We start from the raw sequence: 26520 nt of genomic DNA on the forward strand, positions 1-26520 counted from the left end.
ACCACACCCAGCCAATTCTTTTTTTTTTTTTTTTTTTTTTTGAGACAGAGTCTTGCTCTGTTGCCTAGGCTGGAGTGCAGTGGCGCCATCTCGGCTCACTGCAAACTCCTCCTCCCGGGTTCAAGCAATTCTCCTGCCTCAGCCTCCCAAACAGCTGGGACTACAGGCGCGTGCCACCATGCCTGGCTTTAGTAAAGATGGGGTTTCACCATGTTAGGATGGTCTCGATCTCCTGACCTCATGATCCGCCCACCTTGGCCTCCCAAAGTGCTGGGATTACAGGCATGAGCCACCACACCCGGCCCAGTCAATTCTTTTAATATAAAAATATAATAGTCATGGCCAGGTGTGGTGGCTCATGCCTGTAATCCCAGCACTTTGGGAGGCCGAGGCAGATGGATCACCTGGGGTCAGGAGTTCAAGACCAGCCTGGCCAACATGGTGAAACCCCACCTCTACTAAAAATACCAAAATTAGCCAGATGTGGTGGCTAATTTCCTACTCCTGAGGCTGAGGCAGGAGAATCACTTGAACCTGGGAGGCAGAAGTTGCAGTGAGCCGAGACTGTGCCACCACACTCCAGCTTGGGGAACAAAGCCAAACCTTGTCTCAAAAAAAAAAAAAAAAAAAAAAAAAAAACCCAGTCATAGTGAGGAATTAATTCCTTTATTCCTTATCAAAACAAACTAACAGTAAATGTATACTATATGCTTTAATTTTATACATATAAGTTATCTTGTTTGGATATATCTTTCATCAGGACTCTGCCACATCCATACTTTGTCCTTGTGGTGAGACAGGGTAAAATGTTATATAATTTGTTATTCAAAGAACGTGGCAACTGTAACAGACAAAAGGAAGCATGGCATCTAGGGCAGGAGAGTGGAGAGTTTTCCCCACACAAACACATTTAAACTTCCCTGTACAAAAACACCTGCTGTTGCTTTAGAAATCGTTTTCCTTTATGAGTAGTCAGGTCTTGCAGTACAAGTGCAGTGCCAGCAAGTATTTCAAATAAATTTCAACGACTTGATACTCAAGTCCAAACTAAATATTTAATGTTTTCTTTATTGCAAATATGATGTCTTTGACCTGAGGTATAGAGTTGTCTTCTAGAATCTTTGCATAAGGCATAGGGACGTCAGCACCAGTGACACGAACAGCAGGAGCATCCAGGAAATTGAACGCAGGACCTAGAAGGAAGGCTCAACTGAGAGAGAGCAAATGCCAGCTGGGCACTACCACCTTGGCACAGAAGTGTGGCTCACCAGGAAGAGAAAACATAAGGAATGCTAATTATGGGGAACTGCTTTCTGGATTTGCTTTTAAAATATTTGCCTGAGGAGAAATGCCAAACTTACAAGTTTAAAGTTCAAGTCGTTTGGCCACTCCTAGCTTTCAATCTCTTTATCCTGTACGTATTCAGGTACATGATGTTTACTACAGCTTGACTGTATTCTAGAACCAGTTTCTTTGAAATACCTTCCATGATCCTGGCACAGATTTCAGCTCCTACTCCAAACTGTGGCCAGCCTCCTTCCACAGTTACGAGATGATTTGTCTTCATGACACTGGCTTCTATGGTTTCCATGTCCATTGGTCTGATGGTACGCATATTTATCACCTAAACAGGTAATATAATCAAGTTTACAGAGCTATTGAAGCACAAATAGAGCCTTATCCCCATAATACCATTTCCTTTTTTGTTTCCTGTTAATCTTTGTATCTAGGAAAATCTAATCTGCCTATGAATAGGTACATGAATGTACAAACTGTAAAAGGAGAAATTTTAATTAAAACAAAGATCTGTATGTCCACCACAAGCAGCTCTGTGCAGTTATAGGATTCATTCATCTTCCTTCACTTTTTTTCTTTTGAGATGGAGTTTTGCTCTTGCTGTCCAGGCTGGAGTGTAGTGGTGTGATCTTGGCTCACTGCCACCTCTGCCTTCGAAGTTCAAGCCATTCTCCTGCCTCAGCCTCTGGAGTAGCTGGGATTACAGGCACAGACCACCACACCCAGCTAATTTTTGTACTTTTAGTAGAGATGGGGTTTCACCATGTTGGCCAGGCTGGTCTCGAACTCCTGACCTCAGGTGATCCACCACGCCCAGACAATCCTCCTTCACTTTAAATTCCCTCATCAAAATGAGTAACAGTTAACAGCTGAGTGCCTATCATGTCCCAAGCACTACACTAAATGTAATTCTCACAACTGCCCTATCATGGGACAGCATTATCCCCATTTTATAGCTGATGAAACAGATTTAGAGTATATAACTTGCCCAAGTATAACTAGCACATGGTACGTTTCTAAAAGATCCAGAACCTCAGAAGGGTGAGGTGGGAGCATCACTTGGGCCCAGGAGTTAGAGGTTACAGTGAGCTAGGATTCAGCCACTGCACTTCTGCCTGAGCAACAGAATAAAACTTTCTCTCTCTCTCTCTCGGGGGGATCACTGAGAACCAGAAGAGGTTCAGAGAGCTCCCCATCTCTCAAAAACAAGATCCAGAACCTAAGTGACCTGAGTGGTAAAAAGCTAAGATGTGAACTGCAGGCAGGTTTCCAGCTTTAAGCAGAGACACAAATGAGTGACAAAGCAAGGTTTTACATCTAATTAACCTGTTACAGAACTCTTCTGGGTCTTAAATCTAAAAGGAGCCTTTCTAATTCTTTAAGAACAAGTAAATGACCACTCACCTCACATTCAACTCCCTCTTTAGATAGCACTGCTGCAGCTTCTAAGCAGTGGCCCACAGGTCTCGAATGGGAAACCACAGTTATATGTGTTCCTGAAAACAGAGTGGTCACAGATGAGAGATCAGATTGAAACTGAAGATGCTACACCACTGTGCAGCCAGCTGTGGCTCTTGTTCATTCATAAAGTCTTCAACTCAACTTCATTCCAGTGAGCTGAGGAACGTGGCAGCCTTCCTAGAAATGAAACACAAACCTACCAGACTGAGATCTAGAAAAGCACAACTGAATGAGAAATTGGGGCATCACACATTCTTAACTTGAGCTCATTCTATAATTTTTCAAAGTATATGACAGTAACTTGTAGGTTAAATTTTACCAAAATTGAGGGACTGGATTAAAAATACTGTTTATGTATCTTAGTTCTCTTACCTTGCCTTTCTATTTTGGCTTTTCCAATAGGAATCAGAAAATCTTTTGACTGAGCTTCCGGAGGAAATTCAAAAGGAACCCCATACATCAATTCATTCTCTAGCACCACGACTGAAAAACATAAATATTTAAACAAAAGTAACTAATCACATGCAGAATGACTAAAACTATACAAAGCAATATCATTCATCTTGTGAGAAGTTTCACTGTGCTGATTAGCCTTATTTCTACCACGACCAGCAGCCTTGAGAGCAGTTTAGGTACTTAAATTTGTAGTTTGGTCAATATAATTTTATCTATTAAAACCAGTATTGTGGGTGTGCAGTAAATGTCTCCCTTACCTAGCTGGCCCCCTTATAGTTGGAAATAGGAAAAGCAAGCACATTCTTTACTGTCTTTACTATATAAATTATTAACATTTTATATGATATATCTAAGCCTAACTAAAAGACTTTAATGGTTTCCTCTGTGCAAATATATCATTTTAGTTTTTCAATTTTCAAAAAAAAAAACAAAGGGTCCCTGTGCTGACCTGGATTGTTATCCCGAATGGCTGATTTAATAAGTCCTTTAGCATCCTCTGAATTCCAGGGACTGACCACCTTTAAGCCTGGGCAGTGCCCATACCAGGCAGCAAAGCACTGTGAGTGCTGGGCAGCTACACCTGCTGAGGCACCATTGGGCCCCCTGAAGACTATAGGCACAGGCTGAAGGCCACCAGACATGTAGTAGGTCTTGGCAGCTGAGTTTATAACCTGGTCAATGGCTTGCATGGAGAAATTGAAGGTCATAAATTCACAAATGGGCCGCAACCCAGCCTGTAAAATCAAAAATGTGGATGTTAAAAAGACTAGAAACAGCAATAAAGACTAGCAAACAATCACTCCAAGTCTTCCAACATTCAAATAATGTTTTTATTTTTTATAAACAGGGTTTCACTGTCACCCAGGCTGGAGTGCAGTGGCGCACATCATAGCTCACTGCAGCCTGTAACTCCTAGGCTCAAGTAATCCTCCTGCCTCAGCATGCAGAGTAGCTGGGACTACAGGCAAGCACCACCACATCTACCTACTTGGAATTGTTTTGTTTTTTTCCCAAATGTTTTTAAAAGGTGATGTTAAATATCTTTGGGGATGGGCACAGTGGCTCACGCCTGTAATCCCAGCACTTTGGGAGGCCAAGGTGGGCAGATCACTTGAGGCCAGGAGTTCGAGACCAGCCTGGCCAACATGGTAGAACCCCATCTCTACTAAAAACACAAAAATTAGCCGGGCATGGTGGCACGACCTGTAATCCCAGTCACTATGGAGGCCGAGGCAGGAGAATCGCTTGAACCTGGAAGCTGAGATCATGCCAGTGCACTCCAGGCTGGGCGACAGAGTGAGACTCCGTCTCAAAAGAAAACAAGAAATGTCTTTGGATAAGCTTCCCATAAAGAGTATTACATACCATAGCTGCACCTACAGCAATTCCAGCAAAGCCCATCTATAAAGTAAAATATAAACATAAGTGAAAATCCATAAAAATGAAGACAGTGGACACTAACAGACATGCCCTCTAGGGTCTGCTTCCCCCTGGAAGGCTTACCTCTGATATGGGAGTGTCAATAATCCTCTTGTCTCCATATTTCTTCCACAGCCCTCGACTAACCTACAATTAAGATTTGATCCCTTAAGTGTATCTGGGGGTAACAGTGACCTCAATTTTGTATAACTTTCATATATTTTAGTTACCTTGTATGCCCCATCGTACTGGGCAACTTCTTCTCCAAGCAGAAATACCTTCTCATCTCTTTCCAGCTCCTCATCCATACCCTGATTTATAGCATCACGAACTGTCACCTGTCACAGGTATGCAAAAACAGTCAATAAGAATTGTTTGAGATTCAACTAAGATTTTCTTCCTTTATATTTACCTAGGCTGCCCAGAGCATACAATATAAAAACACTAGAACAAGTTTCTCTTTAAAAACTCAAAGGATTCTAAAAGTAACATTTCTATCACACATAGTTGGTCTTTGACTGTATGTGTTAGTGTACTGAGCACTCACTAGGTGCCAAACACTTTGCATCCAGAATGTAGGAGTTGCTATTTTAATATAATGAATGGTAAAATATAGTTTTAAAAAAAAGGAAGGAGAGGAGAATTAACATACAATCCATCAATTCCACTTCTATGTATATGCCCCAAATAACTGAAAGCAGGGATTCAAGCATATACTTGCACATCAATGTTCACAGCAGCATTATTCACAATAGACAAAACAAGGCCAGGCACGGTGGCTCACACCTGTAATCCCAGCACTTTGGGAAGCCAAGGCAGGTTTGGATCAACGTGGTGAAACCTGGCCTCCACTAAAAATAAAAAAATTAGCCGGGTGTGGTGGCGGGTGCCTGTAATCCCAGCTACTCAGGAGGCTAAGGCAGAACTGCTTGAACCCAGGAGGCGGAGGTTGCAGCGAGCCGAGATAGTGCCATTGCACTCCAGCCTGGATAACAAGAGCAAAACTCCCTCTCAAACAAACAAAAACAAGAAAATGTCGGGCTAGGCGAGGTGGCTCATGCTTGTAATCCTAGAACTTTGGGAGGCCAAGGCAGGCACGTCACTTGAGGCCAGGAGTTCAAGACCAGCCTGGGCAATATGGTGAGACCCTGTCTCTACTAAAAATACAAAAATCAGCCGGGTGTGGTGGCGCCCGCCTGTAATCACAGCTACTCAGGAGTGTGAGGCGCGAGAATCCCTTGAGCCCCGGAGGTGGAGGTTGCAGTGAGCTCAGATCGCGCCACTGCACTCCAGCCTGAGTGACAGAGCAAGACTATCTCAAAAATACATACATATATATATTATTCAGCCTTAGGAAGGAATCAAACTCTGACGCATGCTACAACATGGATGAACCCTGAGGACATTACGCTCAGATAAGCCAGACACAAAAGGACAAATTATGCCACTTATATAAAATTCTAGAATAGGTAACCTCATAGAGACAGAAAAGTACAACAGGGGTTACCACGGCTTTGGTTAAGGGAAATGAGGAGTTACCGAGTAACGGACAGTTTCTGTTTAGGATGATTAAAAAGTTCTGGAAATGGATGGTGGTTAATGGTTGTACAACATGGTGAATGTACTTAATGCCACTGAATTATACACTTCTAAAAAGTACATTTTAAGTTAGGTCTATTTTGCTGCAATTTAAAGGAAAAAAACCATGAAGTGAGGGAAGAAACGCCTAATCTTAGTTTTCCCCCATTGCCCAGCCAGCTGTGAGGTAGTGACTCGCCGGGGTGATAAGCGCCAGGCGGCGACAGAGGCAGCAGGAGCTCCAGGGAGGATGCTGGCTCCGCAAACCAGACCCACGGCGCCGGCCGGCCACGGCGCAGGCGCGACTCCGGCCCCCTTCCCGAGAGAAGAGGGCCCCTCCCCGCCCTCGTCCGACAAGCGCCCGCGCCTGTTACCTGCAGCGCAGCCGGGGCGGTCCAGTGAAAGCGCCTCTTCAGCAGCCCGGAGACCTGGCAGGGAAAGAGGAAGATGATGGCGGGACGCAGGGTGGACACGGGTGGCGTGGGAATACAGGCCGCGCGCTGCTGCCTACCTCTCGAAGGGGTCTCCGCACCAAGCCAGATACCGCCGCCATCTTGATCGTGTCCTCTATCCGCTGCCAAATGACAACACAGAGGGGCTGGCAGACGTGAGAAAGCCCCGCCTCCCCCGGCGCGGGCCAATGGCAAGGCGCGGCGCCTGCGTGACTCGGCCCCCCCCTCCCCCGCCCACCGGGTGAGGGGCCGCGGGGCCGGGCGGAGGTGGCTGTATGGGTGGCACTGCCCCTCTGCCTGGAGCCGCCTCAAATCAACTTTATTGACAGTAGGCGGTGACCGACTTGCGGGGTGCACGCTGGGCACACGTGCCTGGTCGGTGTTACTTGAAGCGTGGGGACTAAAAGTCAGACACTGAGGAGCATGATCTCTGGAAGCTGGAGAGACCTTAAGAGTTAGGCCAACCTGTTGTGGGTACTGGAATCCTTTGGGCCCCAAGAAGTGCTTGCACACGCTGTAGTGATGGGGAACTTAACACTTTATGAGTGAGCCTAGTCTTCCCTGGACAGTGCTGTCTGTTAATTCCTTATAATGCAGACCACAGCTTTCATTGATTGCATTAACCACCTACTGTGAGCCAAGCATTGAGATCTGTGCCTTATAGCTCATTCTCACAGTACCCCACTTGGGTAATTAGTGTTATTATTATCTCCATTTAGAAGATGGGTAAACTGGAGCAGAAACTGATTAAATGAGCCGATATTTAGGACTAACTCTAAAGCATGGTCTTTTCCCACTGCTTCCTGAAGCAGAGGTTGGGGTCCTGTTTGGGGGAAGGTTACAACAACTTTAGAGAAGGCCCTATGGGGAGATGCCTAACACTTGACCATAGGGACAACCTCTGGAAGCTCATTAGTCTTAGTTTGGCCCTTGGGGGTCAGATGGGACAATTGGAGACCCAGTCTCCACCTATCCCCGAGACATTCCAAACATTCCCTTCTGTGGATCACAGCTGCAGGCTGCCAAATTAGGAATTTGCAACTTCCAAATTAGGGTTTTGTGGGCTGTGATGAGGAGTCTGGGTTTATAATCTAAGGTCTCTGGGACCCAGTGCAGTAGTGCATCTAGGGCCATCCCTAATTGATCAGTAGGTTGCTGACTGAGAATGGGAAGGGGTGGAGGCAAAGGCATAGCAGGCGGATGCTGGGAAGTCTGTGGTGGCGACAGAGTCAGACTAGGAGGCAACTTCCAGATGGAGAGGAGGGGGACAGTTTTGAGTTCTATTTGGGCTAGAATCAATAGGAATGCTGTAAGTGCTAGGGAAGAGCTGAGGAAAATTTTGGATTTTTGTCGTTGTTGGATGGATAGATGGGACAAGGGAGGAGCCTGGGGCAGTGTAATTGTGAGGAGCTGGGGAAGTAAGAGTCTATTTTTGTTTTTTGAGATGGAGTCTCTCACTGTCACCCAGGCTGAAGTGCAGTCGCGCCATCTCAGCTCACTGCAACCTCTGCCTCCCAGGTTCAAGTTATTCTCCTGCTTCAGCCTCCTGAGTAGCTGGGATTACAGGCACCTGCCACCATGCCCGGCTAATTTTTTTATTTTTAGTAGAGATGAGTTTTCACTATGTTGGCCAGGCTGGTGTTGAACTCTCGACCTCAAGTGATCCACCTGCCTCAGCCTCCCAAAGTGCTGGGATTACAGGCATGAGCCCCTGCAGCCAGCCTTTATTCTTTAGATGACTGGGACATACCCAGGTTGGCTGGAGCCTAGGGCCTAGTCAGAACTAGAGATAGAAATTTGGGGACAGCTGCATGGAGATGACCTTGAAAGGACACAAAGATAGATGTGTACCCGCCCCCCACCCGCTACACCCTTGTTCTGCTCTCTAATCTTTGCACATACCAGAGATTTCATAAGTTCTGTGAGTACCTGGTTTTCTGCACGTACCAGAGATTTTGTTTTGCACATACCAGAGATTTTGTAAGTTCTGAGGCAAGGTCACAAGACGTGTTTAAGTAAGATAAACTCTTGCTGCCATAAACCTGCTCTCCCGCCTCAAAGTTTGAACCAAAATATCAGAAATGGCGGGAACCAATCATAGTTAGCCAAATCGCCTTGTTCAAACACTAGCCAATCATATATCTGATTTGTATAATAACTCTATGCCCACTTTTCTGAGACTATATAACACTGCTCGGAGCTCAGTGGGAGAGCTCTCCTGCCCGTCTCGTTTCACGAGCGAGGGAGAGTTCCAGGTTCGAACCTGTAATAAAGATCCTTGCTGCTTAGCTTTGACTCTGGACTCTGGTGGTCTTCTTCGGGGAATAAATGGTCTAGGCATAACAACCTTTACTCTCTGGGACTCTGTCTCATCTGTAAAATGGACGGATGATCTTCAAGATGTAGAATCAACGCCTTCTGAGTCTCCCTCACCCACCACCATCATCTAGTCCCATCAGTCCCTGCCAGGAAGCCTGAGGAATGGCCAGCACTTCCCAGACTGCCACACAGCATCCCTGAGAAACTCCTGAACTTGAGATTTCAGCTCCCCAAAATTTGAAGGTGGTGCTTAGAATGAAAAAGTGAATCAGTCCTTCCCACCTTTCCCACCACCTAGCACCAAAAGATTTCAGGATCAGATTTGCCAAGCAAAAGATGTTACAGGAAAGGAGTCCCGATTAAGATCCCAGGAGAGAGTTCTTGGATCTCACACAAGAAAGAATTCAGGGCAAGTCCACAGTGCAAAGCAAAAGCAAGTTTAGTAAGAAAGTAAAGGAATAAAAGAATGGCTACTCTATAGACAGAGCAGCCCTGAGGGCTGTCGGTTGCCCATTTTTATAATTATTTATTGATTTTATACTGAATGAGGGGTGGATTATTCATGCCTCCCCTTTTTAGACCATATAGGGTAACTTCTTGATGTTGCCATGGCATTTGTAAACTGTCATGGCGCTGGTGGGAGTGTAGCAGTGAGGACAACCAGAGGTCACTGTCATTGCCATCTTGGTTTGGGTGGGTTTTGGCCAGTTTCTTTGCTGCAACCTGTTTTATCAGCAAGGTCTCTAGGACCTGTATCTTGTGCTGACCTCCTATCTCATCCTGTGACAGAGAATGCTTGACTGTCTGGGAATGCAGCCCAGTAGGTCTCAGCCTGATTTTACCCAGTTCCTATTCAAGATGGAGTTGCTGTGGTTCACATTCCTCTGACATTTGCCTCATCCCTATTATAAGAGAAACTTTAATCCTAAAAGTTTCAGAGGGACGAAGATCCATCTTCTGTAACTTCTTCAGGCCAAATAGGGGTGATGATATTCCTGCCTACCTATTAGGGTCTCTTATATTCAGGGTAGAGAGGAGCTCAGTCAGAAAACATCAGTATGGTGAGGGCCATACTGGTGAGGATCATAACTCCAAGTTCCAACAAAAGGTGATATCTGGAAGATTAGTAAGTATTCAGTTTAAGAAAACATTCAGCAAGCTTATCCTGCACTCCTACACAAAGAGTACAATAGGAATATATTCCACAAGAGTAAAGCAAAATAAGTAAAATTATCCCAAGTAACCTAAATTAGAAGGCTTTTCATGAACTGGGCAACTGTTGGAACCAAGCTGATGTGGGGTTGCTAGCTGATTCCAGGGTGTCCAGAATTAGAATATTGATTCAGATTTTTACATTACCCATCTTTCACGCACATCCATGTGAAGAGACCACCAAACAGGCTTTGTGTGAGCAATAAAGCTTTTTAATCACCTGGGTGAAGGCCAGCTGAGTCCATGAAGAGATTCAGTGAAGGGAGGTAGGGGTGGGGCCATTTTATAGGATTTGGGTAGGTAGTGGAAAATTACAGTCAAAGGGGGTTGTTCTCTGGCTGGCAGGGGTGGGGGCCACAAGGTGCTCAGTGGGGGAGCTTTTGAGCCAGGATGAGCCAGGAGAAAGAATTTCACTGGTAATATCATCAGTTAAGGCAGGAACTGGCCATTTTCACTTCTTTTGTCATTCTTCACTTGCTTCAGGCACGTATTCAGGCATGAATACGTGCAGGCTTGGGCTCAGAGGCCTGACACCATCACTCTTGTTTGTTTTGAGTAGCAGTCAGAGATCACTGGTTGGTTCACGGGAATAAGCAGGGTTAGCCTAAATTGCAGAAACAAACTTAAAAACAACTGATGAGACTAGAATCTAATAACAAGTGTACCATAGTTCTTGAAACATAATATTTCTCTCTCCAGTTTCCCATTTTTACTAAAGACAAATCTTGGTAAGACTGATTTACTTTATTATACTTGGCCTGATTATTTGTATAAAGTGCAGCAAGAATAATTATTTTTCATATAAGCTCTTTTATTTATTTATTTATTGAGATGGAATCTCACTCTGTCACCCAGGCTGGAGTGCAGTGGTGCAATCTCAGCTCACTACAATCTCTGCCTCCTGGGCTCAAGCAATTCTCCTGCCTCAACCTCCCAAGTAGCTAGGATTACAGGTGCCTATCACCGTGCCCTACTAATATTTGTGTATTTTTAGTACAGACAGGATTTCACCTTGTTGGCCAGGCTGGTCTCGAACTCCTGACCTCAAGTGATCTGCCCACCTTGGCCTCCGGAAGTGCTGGGATTACAGGTGTGAGCCATGGCACCCAGCCACATAAGCTCTTTTTAAATTGGCATTCATGGAACTCTGTTCCAAAGAAGGAATCTTAGATAAGACTCCTAGAACTGAGCCCTGCCATGGGTTTGTACCCTCAGATACCTATGAGTTGGGTAAATTCCTCTCTTCTTGAGGTTTCAAGATAACTTGGAGTTCCTGGGCCTGTTAGAAAGTGACATTGTTTACTTACCGCAGGTCAGAAACCCTGTACAAGGACTGTGTAGGCAAGGTATGAGGCCAGTTCCCCAGGGGGCTTCTATTGGCTCTATAAGTCAAGTTTAATTCCTTAAAAGAAAACATGCCATTCCAGTCAAAGCCTTGATAAAATAACCAGTTTCTCCAATTGTGTCCTGTTGCAAAAGAAAACATATACTTATTTGTACTTATGCAGATAACTATATTGCATAAATTAGGAATACTCAATTAGTTTGACCATATGTAAGATTTTCATAAACCTTTTATTAACCCTTTACTTTTTTTGTGAAAGAACAGATTAGTGTTCTAAGAAAAACCTGTTGTACTTTTATTCCAATGCTTAATTTATGGAAAACCTGAATAATACCCCTTTAACTTTAGCCAATATGTTCACATGAAGAATTTATTTTTACAAGATTCATTTTTTTATAAACTTTTCATAACTTGCTCAAACATTTAGCTTTATCCTGTTTAACTTAAAACAATCCCTTTACCCTTTAGGCAAGAAAAATCCACATTCCCGGGACTTCTTATAATCTTTTACCAAAAATACATTTCACTTTCCCTACATGCCTTACATGTGGAAGAACTGTTTCTTTAGTAGTCTCAAATACATATTACAATGTTAACTCTTAGCAACTTTTACTTTTGGTGAAAACCTTGGTAAGTAAGGGGTTTGGGTCCAGGGTTTCCACACTGTAGTCCCTTCAGTGGTCACCAGAAAGATGTTATAGGAAAGGTATCCCCATCCAGACCCCAAGAGAGGGTTCTTGGAACTGGCACAGAAAGAATTCAGGGCGAGTCCACAGTGCAAAGCAAAAGCGAGTTTACTAAGAAAGTAAAGAATAAAAGAATGGCTACTCCATAGACAAAGCAGCCTCAAGGGCTACTGGTTGCCCATTTTTACAGGTATTTCTTGATTATATGCTAATTGAGGGGTGGATTATTCATGTCTCCCCTTTTTCGACCATATAGGGTAACTTCCTGATGTTGCCATGGCATTTGTAAACTGTCATGGCACTGGTGGGAGTGTAGCAGTGAGGATGACCAGAGGACACTCTCATCTCCGTCTTGCTTTTGGTGGGTTTTGGCCAGCTTCCTTCCTGCAAACTGTTTTATCAGCAAGGTCTTTATGACCTGTATCTTGTGCTGACCTCCTATCTCATTCTGTGACTGACAATGCCTTAACTTTCTGGGAATGCAGCCCAGTGTTACCAGGGGGTCCTTGTTCTTAGAGCTCCCAAGATGGGCCAGGTGCAGTGGCTCATGCCTGTAATCCCAGCTCTCAGGGAGGCAGAGGCAGGAGGATAGCTTGAGCCCAGGAGTTCAAGACCTGCCTGGGTAATATAGCAAGACCCCATTCTCCACAAAAAGGGAAAAGAAAAAAAAAAAGAGCTCCCAAGATGGTAGTGGGCCACTTCCAAGATGGCGGTAAGGGAGCAGACCACCCCTCATATGGTCTTATGCCCAATTTCTGCCTCCAAAGAAAAAAGAAATAAAAACTAAAAGGCAGAAATGAAATCCACAGGCAGACAGCCCAGCGCCACACCCTGGGCCTGGTAGTTAAAGATCGACCCCTGACCTAACAGGTTATGTTATCTATAGATTACAGACATTATATAGAAATGCACTGTGAAAATCCCTATCTTGTTTTGTTCCGATCTAATTACCAGTGCACGCAGCCCCCAGTCACGTACCCCCTGCTTGCTCAATCCATCACGACCCTGTCATGCACACCCTTAGAGTTGTGAGCCCTTAAAAGGGACAGGAATTGCTCACTCGGGGAGCTCGACTCTTGAGACAGAAGTCTTGCCAATGCTCCTGGCTGAATAAACCCCTTCCTTCTTTAACTTGGAGTCTGAGGAGTTTTGTCTGTGGCTCCTCCTGCTACATTTCTTGGTTCCTTGATCAGTAAGCGAGGTGATTGGCAGATGGTGGAGGCAGCTCCTTAGATGGCTTAAGCCTGCCCTGTGGAACATCCCTGTGGGGGACTCCGACCAGCCAGAGCGATGCAGATCCTGAGAGTGCTCCCAGGTAAGCATTTGCCCCAGTGGGACGCCTTGCCAGAGCAGTGTGTGGCAGGCCCCCATGGAGGATCCAAGTAGTGGCTGAACACCAGGAAGGAATGGGCACATCTAAAATTTGGTAAGACTAGTCTTTGAAACTTGCCCACTGTTTGAGTGGAAGCGTGGCCTGATCACCCATGGCGTGCCTTTATTGGCACTTTGGTTTTGGTTTTCATTTTGACTTGGTTTTAATTGCTTGACAGGACTGGTCTTGGAAACTTGCCCACTCCATTTGAGTGGAAGTGTGGCCTGATCACCCATGGTGTGCCTGTACCAGCACTTTGGTTTTTGTTTTTGACTTGACTTGGCCTGCTTGATACTTTGGTTTTGGTTTTGACCTGGCTTGGATTTCTGGATGTTCTGATTTTGGTTTTGATTTTGTTTTGGTGCAAACTGCAAAAGTGTGTGTGTGTCCTTTTTACCCATTCTTTGTTTTGTGGTGTGCATGTGGTGTGAGCATGGTGTTTTGTCTCGAAGAAGCATAGGTCAGGCACAAATAAGCCCACCCTACTAGGAACTATGTTGAAAAATTTCAAAAAAGAATTTAAAGGAGACTATGGAGTACTATGACACTAGGAAAACTTAAAACTTTGTGTAAGATAGACTGGCTAGCATTAAAGGTAGATTTGCCATTAGAAGGAAGCCTGGGCCAGGTGCAGTGTCTCACGCCTGTAATCCCAGCACTTTGGGAGGCCGAGGCGGGCGGATCACGAAGTCAGGAGATCGAGACCATCCTGGCTAACACAGTGAAACCCCGTCTCTGCTAAAAATTCAAAAAATTAGCCAGGCACGATGGCGGGCGCCTATGGTCCAAGCTACTCAGGAGGCTGAGGTAGGAGAATGGCATGAACCTGGGAGGCAGAGCTTGCAGTGAGCCGAGATCACACCACATCATTGATGAACTGAATGTGCTAGTACCAGAAATTCCAGGAAAAACAAGAAATTTGTTCTTGCAATTAGCTGAGCATGTAGCCCAGTCTCTCAATGTCACTTCATGTTATGTATGTGGAGGAACTGTAATAGGAGATCAATGGCCATGGGAAGCCCAAGAATTAGTACCTACAGACCCAGTTCCTGATGAATTCCCAGCTCAAAAGAACCACCCTGATAATTTCTGGGTCCTAAAAGCCTCAATTATTGGACAATATGGCATAGCTAAAGAAAGAAAAGAATTCAGTCACCCTATAGGATGACCTAGTTGTCTGGGACAGAAACTATATAATGGTACCACAAAAACAATCATGTGGTGGAGTTCAAATCAAACAGAGGAATCCATTTAGTAAATTCCCAAAGTTGCAAACCGTGTGGACCCACCCAGAGTCTCACTGGGACTGGACAGCCCCCACTGGATTATACTGGATATGTAGGCATAGAGCTTATGCCAAATTACCTGACCCGTGGGCAGGTAGTTATGTTATTGGCACTATTAAACCATCTTTCTTCCTACTGCCCATAAAAACAGGCGAACTCCTGGGTTTCCCTGTCTATGCTTCCTGCGAAAAGAGAAGCATAGCTATAGGAAATTGGAAAGACCATGAATGGCCCCCTGAGAGAATCATACAATATTGTGGGCCTGCTACTTGGGCACAAGACGGCTCGTGGGGATCCCGGACCCCCATTTACATGATCAACTGAATCATACCGTAACAAGCTGTCTTAGAAATAATCACTAATAAAACCGGCAGAGCCTTGACTATTCTGGTCCAGCAAGAAACTCAGATGAGAAATACTATCTATCAAAATAGATTAGCTCTCGACTACTTGCTAGCAGCTGAAGGAGGGGTCTGTGGAAAATTTAACCTTACTAATTGCCGTCTACACATACATGATCAAGGGCAAGTAGTTGAAGAAATAGTTAGAAATATGACAAAACTGGCACGTGTGCCCATGCAAGTGTGGCATGGATTTGATCCTGGGGCCACGTTTGGAAAATGGTTCCCAGCGATAGGAGGATCTAAAACTCTTATAATAGGAGTTATAATAATAATAGGAACCTGCCTACTGCTCCCTTGTTTGCTACCTGCACTTCTTCAAATGATAAAAAGCTTCATCGCTACCTTAGTTCACCAAAATGCTTTAGCACAAGTGTACTATATGAATCACTATCAATCTGTCTTGGAAGAAGACATGGGTAGCGAAAATGAAAATGAGAACTCCCACAAATCAAAACAGTGAAACTCTCAAAAGGGGGGAATAAGGGAGGATACCACCCCTCATATCGTCTTATGCCCAATTTCTGCCTCCAAAAAAAGAAGAAGTAAAAGCTAAAAAGCAGAAATAAAATCCACAGGCAGACAGCCCAGCTCCATACCTGGGCCTGGTAGTTAGAGATCGACCCCTGACCTAATAGGTTATGTTATCTGTAGATTACAGACATTCTAGAGAAATGCACTGTGAAAATCCATATCTTGTTTTGTTGCAATCTAATTACTGGTGCATGTAGCCCCCAGTCACGTACCCCCTGCTTGCTTAATCGATCACAACCCTCTCACACGCACCCCCTTAGAGTTGTGAGCCCTTAAAAGGGACAGGAATTGCTCACTTGGGGAGCTCGGCTCTTGAGACAGAAGACTTGCCGATGCCCCCGGCCGAATAAACCCCTTCCTTCTTTAACTTGGTGTCTGAGGAGTTTTGTCTGCCACTCGTCCTGCTACAGCGGCAAGCCTCTTGTTCTCTGACCTGGGGTTCTTGGCCTCACGGATTCCAAGAAATGGAATCTTGGGCCATGCAGTGAGTGTTACAGCTCTATTAGAAGCCGTGGATCATGGAAGAGAACCGTGGAACCCAGCAACTAGTGTTCAGCTCAATTAGGATGAACCCGGGCACTTAGCCGTGAAGGAACAATGGCGAGCCTCTAGCCAGATCAGGAGCTGCAATGGGCATCTCACTGGATCAGTAGCACAGCGGACACCCTGTCGGATTCGGAGGGGTGGAAGTCAGCGGCGGTTCTGCGACGGCAGCAAACAGCAGTGGTGAATAGTGAGCGAAAGCTCAGCTGTAACAAACACGGATCAGAAGAGTGTGCAGTTACAAGATTTAATAAAGTGAAAACAGAGATCCCATAAAATGGGAGGGGACCCAAAGGGGGTTGCCATTGCTGGCTCGAATGCCTGAGTTTATATCTCAATTATTGTCTCTCCCCCTGTGCTCTCAGGTGACAGATGATTGGCTATTTCTTTACCTCCTGTTTTTGCCTAATTAGCATTTTAGTGAGCTTTCTTTACTACCTGATTTGTCAGGTGTGAGCTAAGTTGCAAGTCCTGTGTTTAAAGGTGGATGTGGTCACCTTCCCAGCTAGGCTTAGGGATTTTTAGTCGGCCTAGGAAATCCAGCTAGTCCTGTATCTCACCAGTACGTCTCAGCCGCATTTTACCCAGCTCCTATTCAATATGGAGTTGCTCTGGTTCACATGCCTTTGACAGAGACATCAAGATGAAGGAATGATAGCCCAAAGAGAAGCCAGGATCTGGACTGTGGTCTAAACAAAGGACAGTATTCTTGAGCTATATTTAATACAGAGATCCAGAAAAGCCAGGAACACTGAGTCTGTGTAGCTAGTCTGGAAGGCAATGTGAGTCATAGGCCCCAGCTGAGAATGTTCTTTTGAAATAATGACTGTAGATACTCATTAGTACACGTGCCTTCCTTTCAAACTCAAACTGGCCAGTTTGGAAAGGCTAGGTGGAATTTTCTGTTTAAAAGTTTGTGGGGAAAAGAAAGATCAGACTGTTACTGTGTCTATATGGAAAGAAGTACACATAAGAGACTCCATTTTGTTCTGTATTTGAGATGCTGTTAATCTGTGACCCTACCCTCAACGTTGTCCTTGCAAGAGACATGTGCTGTGGTGACTCAAGGTTTAATGGATTTTGGGCTGTGCAGGATGTGCTTTGTTAAACAAGTGCCTGAAGGCAGTATGCTTGTGAAAAGTCATCACCATTCTCTTAATCTCAAGCACCCAGGGACACGTACACTGCCAAAGGTCGCAGGGACCTCTGCCTAGGAAAGCTAGGTATTGTCCAAGGTTTCTCCCCACGCGATAGTCTGAAATATGGCCTCGTGGGAAGGGAAAGACCTGATCGTCCCCCAGCCTGACACCCGTGAAGGATCTGTGCTGAGGAGGACTAGTATAAGAGCAAAGAAGCCTCTTGGCACTTGAGATAGATAAAAGCATCCGTCTCCTGCCCGTCCCTGGGCAATGGAACATCTCGGTGTAAAACCCAATTGTATGTTCTGTTTACTGAGAAAGGAGAAAACCGCCTTAGGGCTGAAGGTGGGACTTGCTAGTGCAATGCTGCTCTTTATACACTAAAAAGGTTTATGGAGATGTTTGCATATGCATATCAAGGCACAGCACTTTTTCTTAAACTTATTCATGTCACAGAGATCTTTATTCATGTGTCTTACTGCTGACCTTCTCCCTAGGATGATCTTGTTATCCTGCCACTTTCCTTTTTCTAAGACAGTAAATATAATGATCAATAAATACTGAGGGAACTCAGAGACCGGTGCAGGCACCGGTCCCCTGGGCCCACTTTTTCTTTCTCTATACTTTGTTTCTGTGTCTCATTTCTTTTCTCAAGTCTCTCGTTCCACCTAACGAGAAACGCCCACAGGTGTGGAGGGGCAGGCCACCCCTTCAAAAGTTGTTAACGAAGAAAGTCAAACTGTAAAATATTTAAAGAAGTTTATTCTGAACCTTGTAATTTGGTGACCTTGGCCCATGACACAGCCTCAGGAGGTCCTGAGAACATGGGTTCAAGGTAGTTGGGTTACCATTTGATTTTATACATTTTAGGGAGACAGATATTACAGGCAAAGACATAAATCAACACATGTAAGGTATACATTGGTTGAGCCAGGAAAGGTGGGACATCTCCAAGTTGGGAGTGGGATGCTTCCAGGTAATAGATGGATGCAAAGATTTTCTGATTGGCAGTTGGTTGAAAGAGTTAAGCTTTTCCTGAAGAATTGAAGTCAGTATAAAGAAATGCTTGAGTTAAGAGGGGTTGTGGAAGCCAAGGTTTTTGTTAGGTAGATGAAGCCTCTGAGTAGCAGGCTTCAGAGTATATAGATGGTAAATGTCTCTTATCAGACCTTAAAAGGTGTCCGACTCTTAGTTGAATTTCTCCTGGATGAGGGCAAGACCTGGAAAAGGAAGGGATTCTCTACAGAATGCAAATTTTCCCAAGACAAAGCTTCGCAAGGCCATTCCAAAATATGTCAAAGAAATATATTTTAGGGTAAAATACTTGTAGTTCCTTTAGACCCTGTTATCTGTCATGTGATGCTATGCCAGAGTTGGGTTGGAATTTGGGATCTTATTGCTATAAAGAGTCTGTTTTATCAGTCTTAAGATCTCTATTTTAATGTTAATGCTGGTCAGTTGCACCTAAACTCCAAAGGGAGAAAAGTATACTGAGGTTATCCTACCTCCCTTCCCATCTAGTGACCTGAACTTGTTTTTTAGGTTGTCTTGGGGATCTCCTTGGGCAAGGGGGTGAGGGTCCATTCAGTTGATTGGGGGGCTTAGTATTTTATTTTTAGTTTACAGAGTAAAAAACACAAAAGGTCAAAGTAGTGAATTTTAAATCCATAATCTTTTCAAAATGACTGCATCTCTATGCTCACTAGATTTTCCTAAAAGAGGTTTCAAGGTGTAAATTGACCAACTAGGCTTCTCTCAGAACTAAATCTTTGCAGGGTTACACGGAATATTTGTCCTTGAGAACACTTTGGGTTCTCTGTCCGTGTCAGAAAGTCCTTCATTCAAGGTTTTCGGACTGGGTGCCATGGCTCGCGCCTGTAATCCCAGCACTTTGGAAAGCCAAGGCAGGAGGATGGCTTGAGGCCAGGAGTTTGAGAGCAGCCTGGACAACATAGTGAGACCTCATCTCTATTAAAAATAATAATAATCAGATTTTCTGTGTACCTTTACCCAATTATAATATATAGCCATAGTTGTCAAAACCCAGTAACTTGACATTGGTACAACTATACTATTAACTCTAGGAGAGACTGTATTCAGATTTCATCAGTTTGTAAATGTATTTGTGTGTGTGTGTGTGTGTGTGTGTGTGTGTGTGTGTGTAGTACTATAGAGTTTTATCACATACATTTTCATGTAGCTACCACCACAATCAGATTACAGAATTGTTCTCTTGCCACAAAGAAACTTCCTTGTTACCTCACAGTCACGTCTTCCCCAACTCCTAACTCCTGGCTACCACTGATCTATTCTCAAGTACTATAATTTGTTATTTCAAGAATGTTCAATATGTATGATTTCAAGAATCATACAATATATAGCTCTTTGAGACTGGCTCTTGTCATCAGCTGACATGCCCTTGAGATCCATTCAAATTATGTATCAAGCCTGGCACGATGGCTCACGCCTGTAATCCCAGCACTTTGGGAGGCCAAGGTGGGCGGATCACAAGGTCAGGAGATCGAGACCATCCTGCCCAACACAGTGAAAACCCATCTGTACTAAAAATAGAAAAAAATTAGCTGGGCGTGGTGGCAAGCACCTGTAGTCCCAGATACTCATGAGGCTGAGGCAGGAGAACGGCGTGAACCCAGGACGCAGAGCTTGCAGTGAGCCGAGATCGCACCACCTCCAGCCTAGGTGAGAGTGAGACTCTGTCTCAAAAAACAAAACAAAACAAAACAAAACAAAAAAACAAAAAAACAAAACTATGTATCAAATTTTTTTCCTTTTTTTTTTTTTTTTTTTTTTTTATGAAAACAGAGTTTCACTATGTTGCCCAGGCTGGAGTTCTATGGCACCATCTTGGCTCACTGCAATCTCCGCCTCTCAGGTTCAAGCTATTATCCTGCCTCAGTCTCCCGAATAGCTGGGACTATAGCCACGTGCCACCACACTGGCCTAATTTCTGTAGTTTTAGTAGAGATGGGGTTTCGCCATGTTGGCTAGGCTGGTCTCGAACTCCTGACCTCAAGTGATCCACCTGCCTCCGCCTCCCAAAGTGCTGTAATTACAGTCGTGAGCCACCGTGCCCAGTCAATTTTTTTTTTTTTATTGCTAAATAGTATGGCTGCATTAATTTACCCTTTCACCCATTGAAGGACATTTGGGCTGTATCCAGTTTTGGCTATTGCCAATAACGCTGTTATCAACATTGATTGTAGGAAAACAGCCTGCTGCATGGCAAGAGTAACACCATTTTGAAGCAAAACTGCCATGATGACTGATGTCTGCATACGAACTCGCTCCCATTCCCACAACAAGGTCAAGAAACAATGCCCATAGCATCCAACTCCTCATAGAGAAACAATGCCTGTACATAGATAACCCCTCATAAAGATGCTTATCTAACTTCCCCAGTGGTACCTAGTTGTTTCACAAGAGGGTCTGAGCCATGACCAACTGCACGTTTTATCAAAAACAGCTTGCTAATTAATATTTTCTGGAAAGCAGGTGGGTGTGGGCATCCACCATCTCTTGGCTGCCAGAGACATCACTTCTGTTTGTAAGTCCCTATTAAATGTTTCCTTCTGAGAAACTGGATTTTTCACCCTCTGTCTTCAGCCTTTCACCTCCCTTTGTCTTTGGGAGTTTACATAGACCTGCTCACCACAGAACATTGGCTTACAGGTTTAGGAGTGAGCATCAGTTTTCATTTCTGCAGGAAATCGTAGATTGTATAATTGTAATTGTATGATTGTAATGGTATGTGTATTTTTAAATTTTCGGAACCTGCCAAACTGTTTTTCCAGAGTGGCTGTGTCATTTAATGTTATGTCCCCAATGTATGAGAATCTGGATCCTTTCTAGCACTTGGCAATATTATTATTATTATTATTTGAGACAGGTTTTCTTTTCTTTTTTTTTTTTTTTGAGTCGGAGTCTGGCTCTGTCGCCCAGGCTGGAGTGCAGTGGTGCAATCTCGGCTCACTTCAACCTCCGCCTCCCGGGTTCATGCCATTCTCCTGCCTCAGCCTCCCAAGTAGCTGGGACTACAGGCGCTGCCACCACGCCTGGCTAATTTTTTTTTTGTATTTTTAATAGAGACAGGGTTTCACCATGTCACCGTGTTAGCCAGGATGCTCTCAATCTCCTGACCTCGTGATCTGCCCGCCTCGGCCTCCCAAAGTGCTGAGATTACAGGCGTGAGCCACCACGCCTGACGAGACAGGGTTTTACTATGTCACCCAGGCTGGAATGCAGTGGCACAATCACAGATAATTGCAGCCTTGCTGTCTGGGCTTACACGATCCTCCCACCTCAGCTTCTCAAATAGCTGAGACCACAGGTGTGCACCACCACACCTGGCTAATTTTATTTTATTTTTTGTAGAGACAGGGGTCTTGTCATGTTGCTTGTGCTGGTCTTGAACTCCTGGCCTCAAATGATCCTTGCACCTTGGCCTCCCAAAGTGCTGGGACTATAGGCATGAGCTATTACCACTGTACCCAGCCCAATCATCTTTTCATGTGCTGACTTGCCATCCATCTTTGGTGACAGGTCATCCTTTGTGGTGAAAGTGTGTGTTTATGTCTTTTGACCATATTCTAATTAGATTGTGTTTTAAAATTGTGATTAAATTTGCATAAAACTTATGGTTTTTAGTTGTGCAGTTCTGTGGCACTAAGCACATTCACACTGTTTAGCCACACCACCATCCATCTCCAGAACTGTTTTATCTTCCCCAGCTAAAATTCTACCAATAAACAATAACTTCATTCTCCCCTCCCACCACTGTTGGGAAAAAGCTGAGTGTTGGGAGGGAAACTGAGGCAGGGCTTGCATCGTGTCCTTTGGAATGTGTCTAGACTTGCTGGCTCCTGTTCCCATTACCTCAAGTAGCAGAACATGTTCCATATAAATGCTAAACCGTCACAGCTGTAAATCATGTGTTTAATGCAACGTGCTCTTTTGTCCTCCACATTCTCAGCACCTGTTTCTTTGTTGGATTACCAATAAATACTGTGGGCTCCCAGAGCGCGGGGCCTTCATGGCCTCCATACAATAGCAATGGCCCTCTGGTGTCCTATCTTTATTTCTTACTGTCTTTTTTCTCAATCCTTTGACTCCGCCAGACTTTGTCACCCCCACGACCTGGTATTGGGTCTGATCACCCCAACATTCCTGGCTGCTTAATGTGGGGCGACAAAGACCTCAGTGAAGGAATGCCAGAGCGTGTGAAAGTGGAGAATGCATCATCAAAGGACATCCGAGGACATCTAAAAGAAGCTCGGTGGGAGGCCAGGCGCTTTGGCTCACACCTGTAATCCCAGCACTTTGGGAGGCTGAGGTGGGCAGATCACAAGGTCAGGAGATTGAGACCATCCTGGCTAACATGGTGAAACCCCATCTCTACTAAAAATACAAGAAAATTTTCCAGGCACGGTGGCGGGTACCTGTAGTCCCAGCTACTCGGGAGGCTGAGGCAGGAGAATGGCGTGAACTGGGGAGGTGGAGCTTGCAGTGAGCCGAGATCGCACCACTGCACTACAGCCTGGGCCACAGAGCCAGACTCCGTCTCAAAAAATAAATTAAAAATGCTTAATAATTGGTCTGCTTGAATGTGTGAGCTGTTTGCACTCAGCCAAGTATTAAAGTACTCACAGAATCAAAAAACTATCTTAATCCTGACTCAAAAGGTTACCTACACACTTGGAAATGAATTTGCGTTAAGAACTGTTTATGGGCCGGGCGCGGTGGCTCAAGCCTGTAATCCCAGCACTTTGGGAGGCCGAGACGGGCGGATCACTAGGTCAGGAGATCGAGACCATCCTGGCTAACACGGTGAAACCCCGTCTCTACTAAAAAATACAAAAAACTAGCCGGGCGAGGTGGCGGGCGCCTGTAGTCCCAGCTACTCAGGAGGCTGAGACAGGAGAATGGCCCGAACCCGGGAGGCGGAGCTTGCAGTGAGCTGAGATCCGGCCACTGCACTCCAGCCTGGGCGACAGAGCGAGACTCCGTCTAAAAAAAAAAAAAAAAAAAAAGAACTGTTTATGGAAATGCATCTTGGTGGGGCAGTTGGGTTGTTATGAAATACTCGGGGACCCAGCCCAGCTCTAGAATTTACCTCTGAGCGCAAAGGCAATGTTGGGCACGCTGGTAAAGGACTACTAGAATCCAGCAGCCTGGACCCCTTTCTTTGTGGTCAAGAAAGACGGGAAAATGGGTGAGAACTGCTACATCGGTGAACGTAACTAATCTGATAAGCAGAGGCCCGTGGGTGGTTACGCACCCTGGAAAGGAATAAGCCTTAGGACCATAGAGGATGCTCTAGGACTAATGCTCATCTGAAAGTGACTAGGGATGCTGGCATCCCTATGTTCTTTTTTTTTCAGATGGGAAAGGTTCCCCCCAAGGCAAAAACATCCCTAAGATGTATTCTGGAGAATTCAGCCCAGAGTATTTGTACCTTTTTCCCTGTCAGACTTGAAGCAAATTAAAATAGACCAGGTAAATTCTCAGATAACCCTGATGACTATATTGATGTTTTACAAGGGTTAGGACAATCCTTTGATGTGACATGGAGAGATATGTTATTGCTAGATCAGACACTAACCCACCATAACTGCAGCCCGAGAGTTTGGCGATCTCTGGTATCTCAGTCAGGTCAATGATAGGATGACAACAGAGGAAAGAGAACGATTCCCCACAGGCCAGCAGGCAGTTCCCAGTGCAGACCTTCACTGGGATGCAGAATCAGAACATGAAGATTGGTGCCGCAGACTTTTGTTAACTTGCGTGCTAGAAGGACTAAGGAAAACTAGGAAGAAGGCTATGAATTATTTAATGACGTCCACTATAACACAGGGAAAGGAAGAAAATCCTACTGCCTTTCTGGAGAGACAAAGAGAGGCATTGAGGAAGCATACCTCCCTGTCACCTGACTCTGTTGAAGGCAACTAATCTTGATGAGTTTATCAGTCAGTTGCAGATATTAGAAAAAACTTCAAAAGTCCGCCCTAGGCCTGGAGCAAAACTTAGAAACCCTATTGAACTTGGCAACCTCGGTTTTTTTATAACGGAGATCAGGAGGAGCAGGCTGAACGGGACAAACGGGATTAAAAAAAAAAAAAAAAAAAAAAAAGGCCGCCACTTTAGTCATGACCCTTAGGCAAGCAGACTTTGGAGGCTCTGGAAAAGGGAAAGGCTGGGAAGATCAAATGCCTAGTAGGGCTTGCTTCCAGTGCGGGCTGCAAGGACACTTTAAGAAAGATTGTCCGAATAGAAATAAGCTGCCCCCTCGTCCTTGCCCCTTGTGTCAAGGGAATCACTGGAAGGCACACTGCCCCAGGGAACGAAGGTCCTCTGAGTCCAAAACCACTAACCAGACGATCCAGCAGCAGGACTGAGGGTGCCCAGGGCAAGCGCCAGCCCATGCCATCACTCTCCCCAGGTATGCTTGACCACTGAGGGCCAGGAGGTTAACTGTCTCCTGGACACTGGCACAGCCTTCTCAGTCTTACTCTCCTGTGCCGGACAACTGTCCTCCAGATCTGTCACTATCCGAGGGGTGCTAGGAGAGCCAGTCACTAGATACTTCTCCCAGCACTAAGTTGTGACTGGGGAACTTTACTCTTTTCACATGCTTTTCTAATTATGCCTGAAAGCCCCACTCCTTTGTTAGGGAGAGACATCCCAGCAAAAGCAGGGGCCATTGTACACTAGAATTAGAAGGAAAAAGGGTAAATTTATATACAGACTCTAAGTATGCTTACCTAGTCCCCCATGCCCACGCAGCAATATGGAGAGAAAGGGAATTCCTAACTTCCGAGGGAACACCTGTCAAACATCAGGAAGCCATTAGGCCCCCAAATTCTCCTTACCTCTGAATATACTTGCTCCGATCCCTGCCTAAAGATAATTTTATGGGAAGAGGATTTGCTTGTGTGTCTCCAGGTGACGATCAGGTGCCTGTGTGGGCGCCCACCAAACATCTGAAGATCTATCATGAGCCACAGCATCTAGTGGACCCACCTGTACAGTGTGAACTGAAAGTTTGAAAAGCCTCAATCTGGCCAGGCGCAGTGGCTCACGCCTGTCATCCCGGCACTTTGGGAGGCCGAGGCGGGTGGATCACGGGGTCAGGAGATCAAGACCATCCTGGCTAACACGGTGAAACCCCGCCTCTACTAAAAAATACAAAAAGTTAGTTGGGTGTAGTGGTGAGCGCCTGTAGTCCCAGCTACAGGGACTGAGGCTGAGGCAGGAGAATGGCGTGAACCGGGAGGCGGAGCTTGCAGTGAACCAAGGTTGCACCGCTGCACTCCAGCCTGGGCTACAGAGCAAGACTCCATCTCAAAAAAATAAAATAAAATAAAAAGCCTCAATTTGCTTTCTCCATGCCTTCTGTTAATCAGAAAAGGCCTGTTTCTCATTATCAGTGGAAAGTTTTACCTCGTGGTAATTAACCAAAGAGGCAGAAAGTGAGTTAACAAATGCTTCAGCAACTGCATGCCTCCTGGCTACAACCACAAAAAGGTTTTGCTTCTGTTTCAGTAGATTTACTAATGTGGGGATGACGGTATGCTTGTGTTTTTGCAGGAGATGAACGAACCGTGTGGATGCCCTCAAGATGTGCATGACCATGGAACGAGAGACTGGAGGGACCCATGGATCCCAACCATGGACCGGGTTCCCCCAGTATGAGCCATGAGCCAGTTGAATCTGAATGCCAAGATGGAACGAAGAGTGACCAGAGTCACCATGCGTAATGGACCAATGCTTTCTGACTCAGCTCCTCTCTACTCTGAATACAAGAAACCCTAATAGTTAGGCAGGAGTATCATCGCCCCTATTCAGCATGAAGAAGTTATGGAAGATGGACCTTCATCCTTTTGCAACCTCTAGGATTAAGCGTCCTCTTGTAAAAGGGAAAGGGGAGGTATGTGGGAAGCATCCAAACCAGAGTAACTCCAGTTTGAATGAGGGCTAAGAAAAATGAAGCTGGATCACTTTTAA

At 45.1% G+C, this 26520-nt stretch overlaps 1 protein-coding gene across 1 annotated transcript; it reads right to left on the reverse strand.

Moving 5' to 3' along the window:
* Nucleotides 1-647: 647 nt before the first annotated feature.
* LOC105482923 (pyruvate dehydrogenase E1 subunit beta) lies at nucleotides 648-6866 on the reverse strand. The gene is made up of 10 exons (XM_011743402.3): nucleotides 6722-6866; nucleotides 6585-6638; nucleotides 4863-4970; nucleotides 4717-4779; nucleotides 4579-4614; nucleotides 3662-3947; nucleotides 3130-3240; nucleotides 2701-2792; nucleotides 1483-1624; nucleotides 648-1193 (listed from the first exon to the last, which is right to left on the reverse strand). The coding sequence occupies exons 1-10, from the start codon at nucleotides 6761-6763 to the stop codon at nucleotides 1048-1050; spliced, it is 1080 nt and encodes a 359-aa protein (XP_011741704.1). The 5' UTR covers nucleotides 6764-6866; the 3' UTR covers nucleotides 648-1047.
* Nucleotides 6867-26520: the final 19654 nt, after the last annotated feature.

Source organism: Macaca nemestrina, chromosome 2, assembly GCF_043159975.1.
Source record: "Macaca nemestrina isolate mMacNem1 chromosome 2, mMacNem.hap1, whole genome shotgun sequence".
NCBI lineage: Eukaryota > Metazoa > Chordata > Mammalia > Primates > Cercopithecidae > Macaca > Macaca nemestrina.

Coding starts and splice junctions, on each gene's coding strand:
- LOC105482923 (XM_011743402.3), bottom strand. CDS start 6,763: ATGGCGGCGGTATCTGGCTTGGTGCGGAGACCCCTTCGAGAG. Junction 1,625..2,700: donor AAGAGGGAGTTGAATGTGAG/GTGAGTGGTCAT, acceptor TTACCTGTTTAG/GTGATAAATATGCGTACCAT. Junction 1,194..1,482: donor CTGTGCCAGGATCATGGAAG/GTATTTCAAAGA, acceptor CCTTCCTTCTAG/GTCCTGCGTTCAATTTCCTG.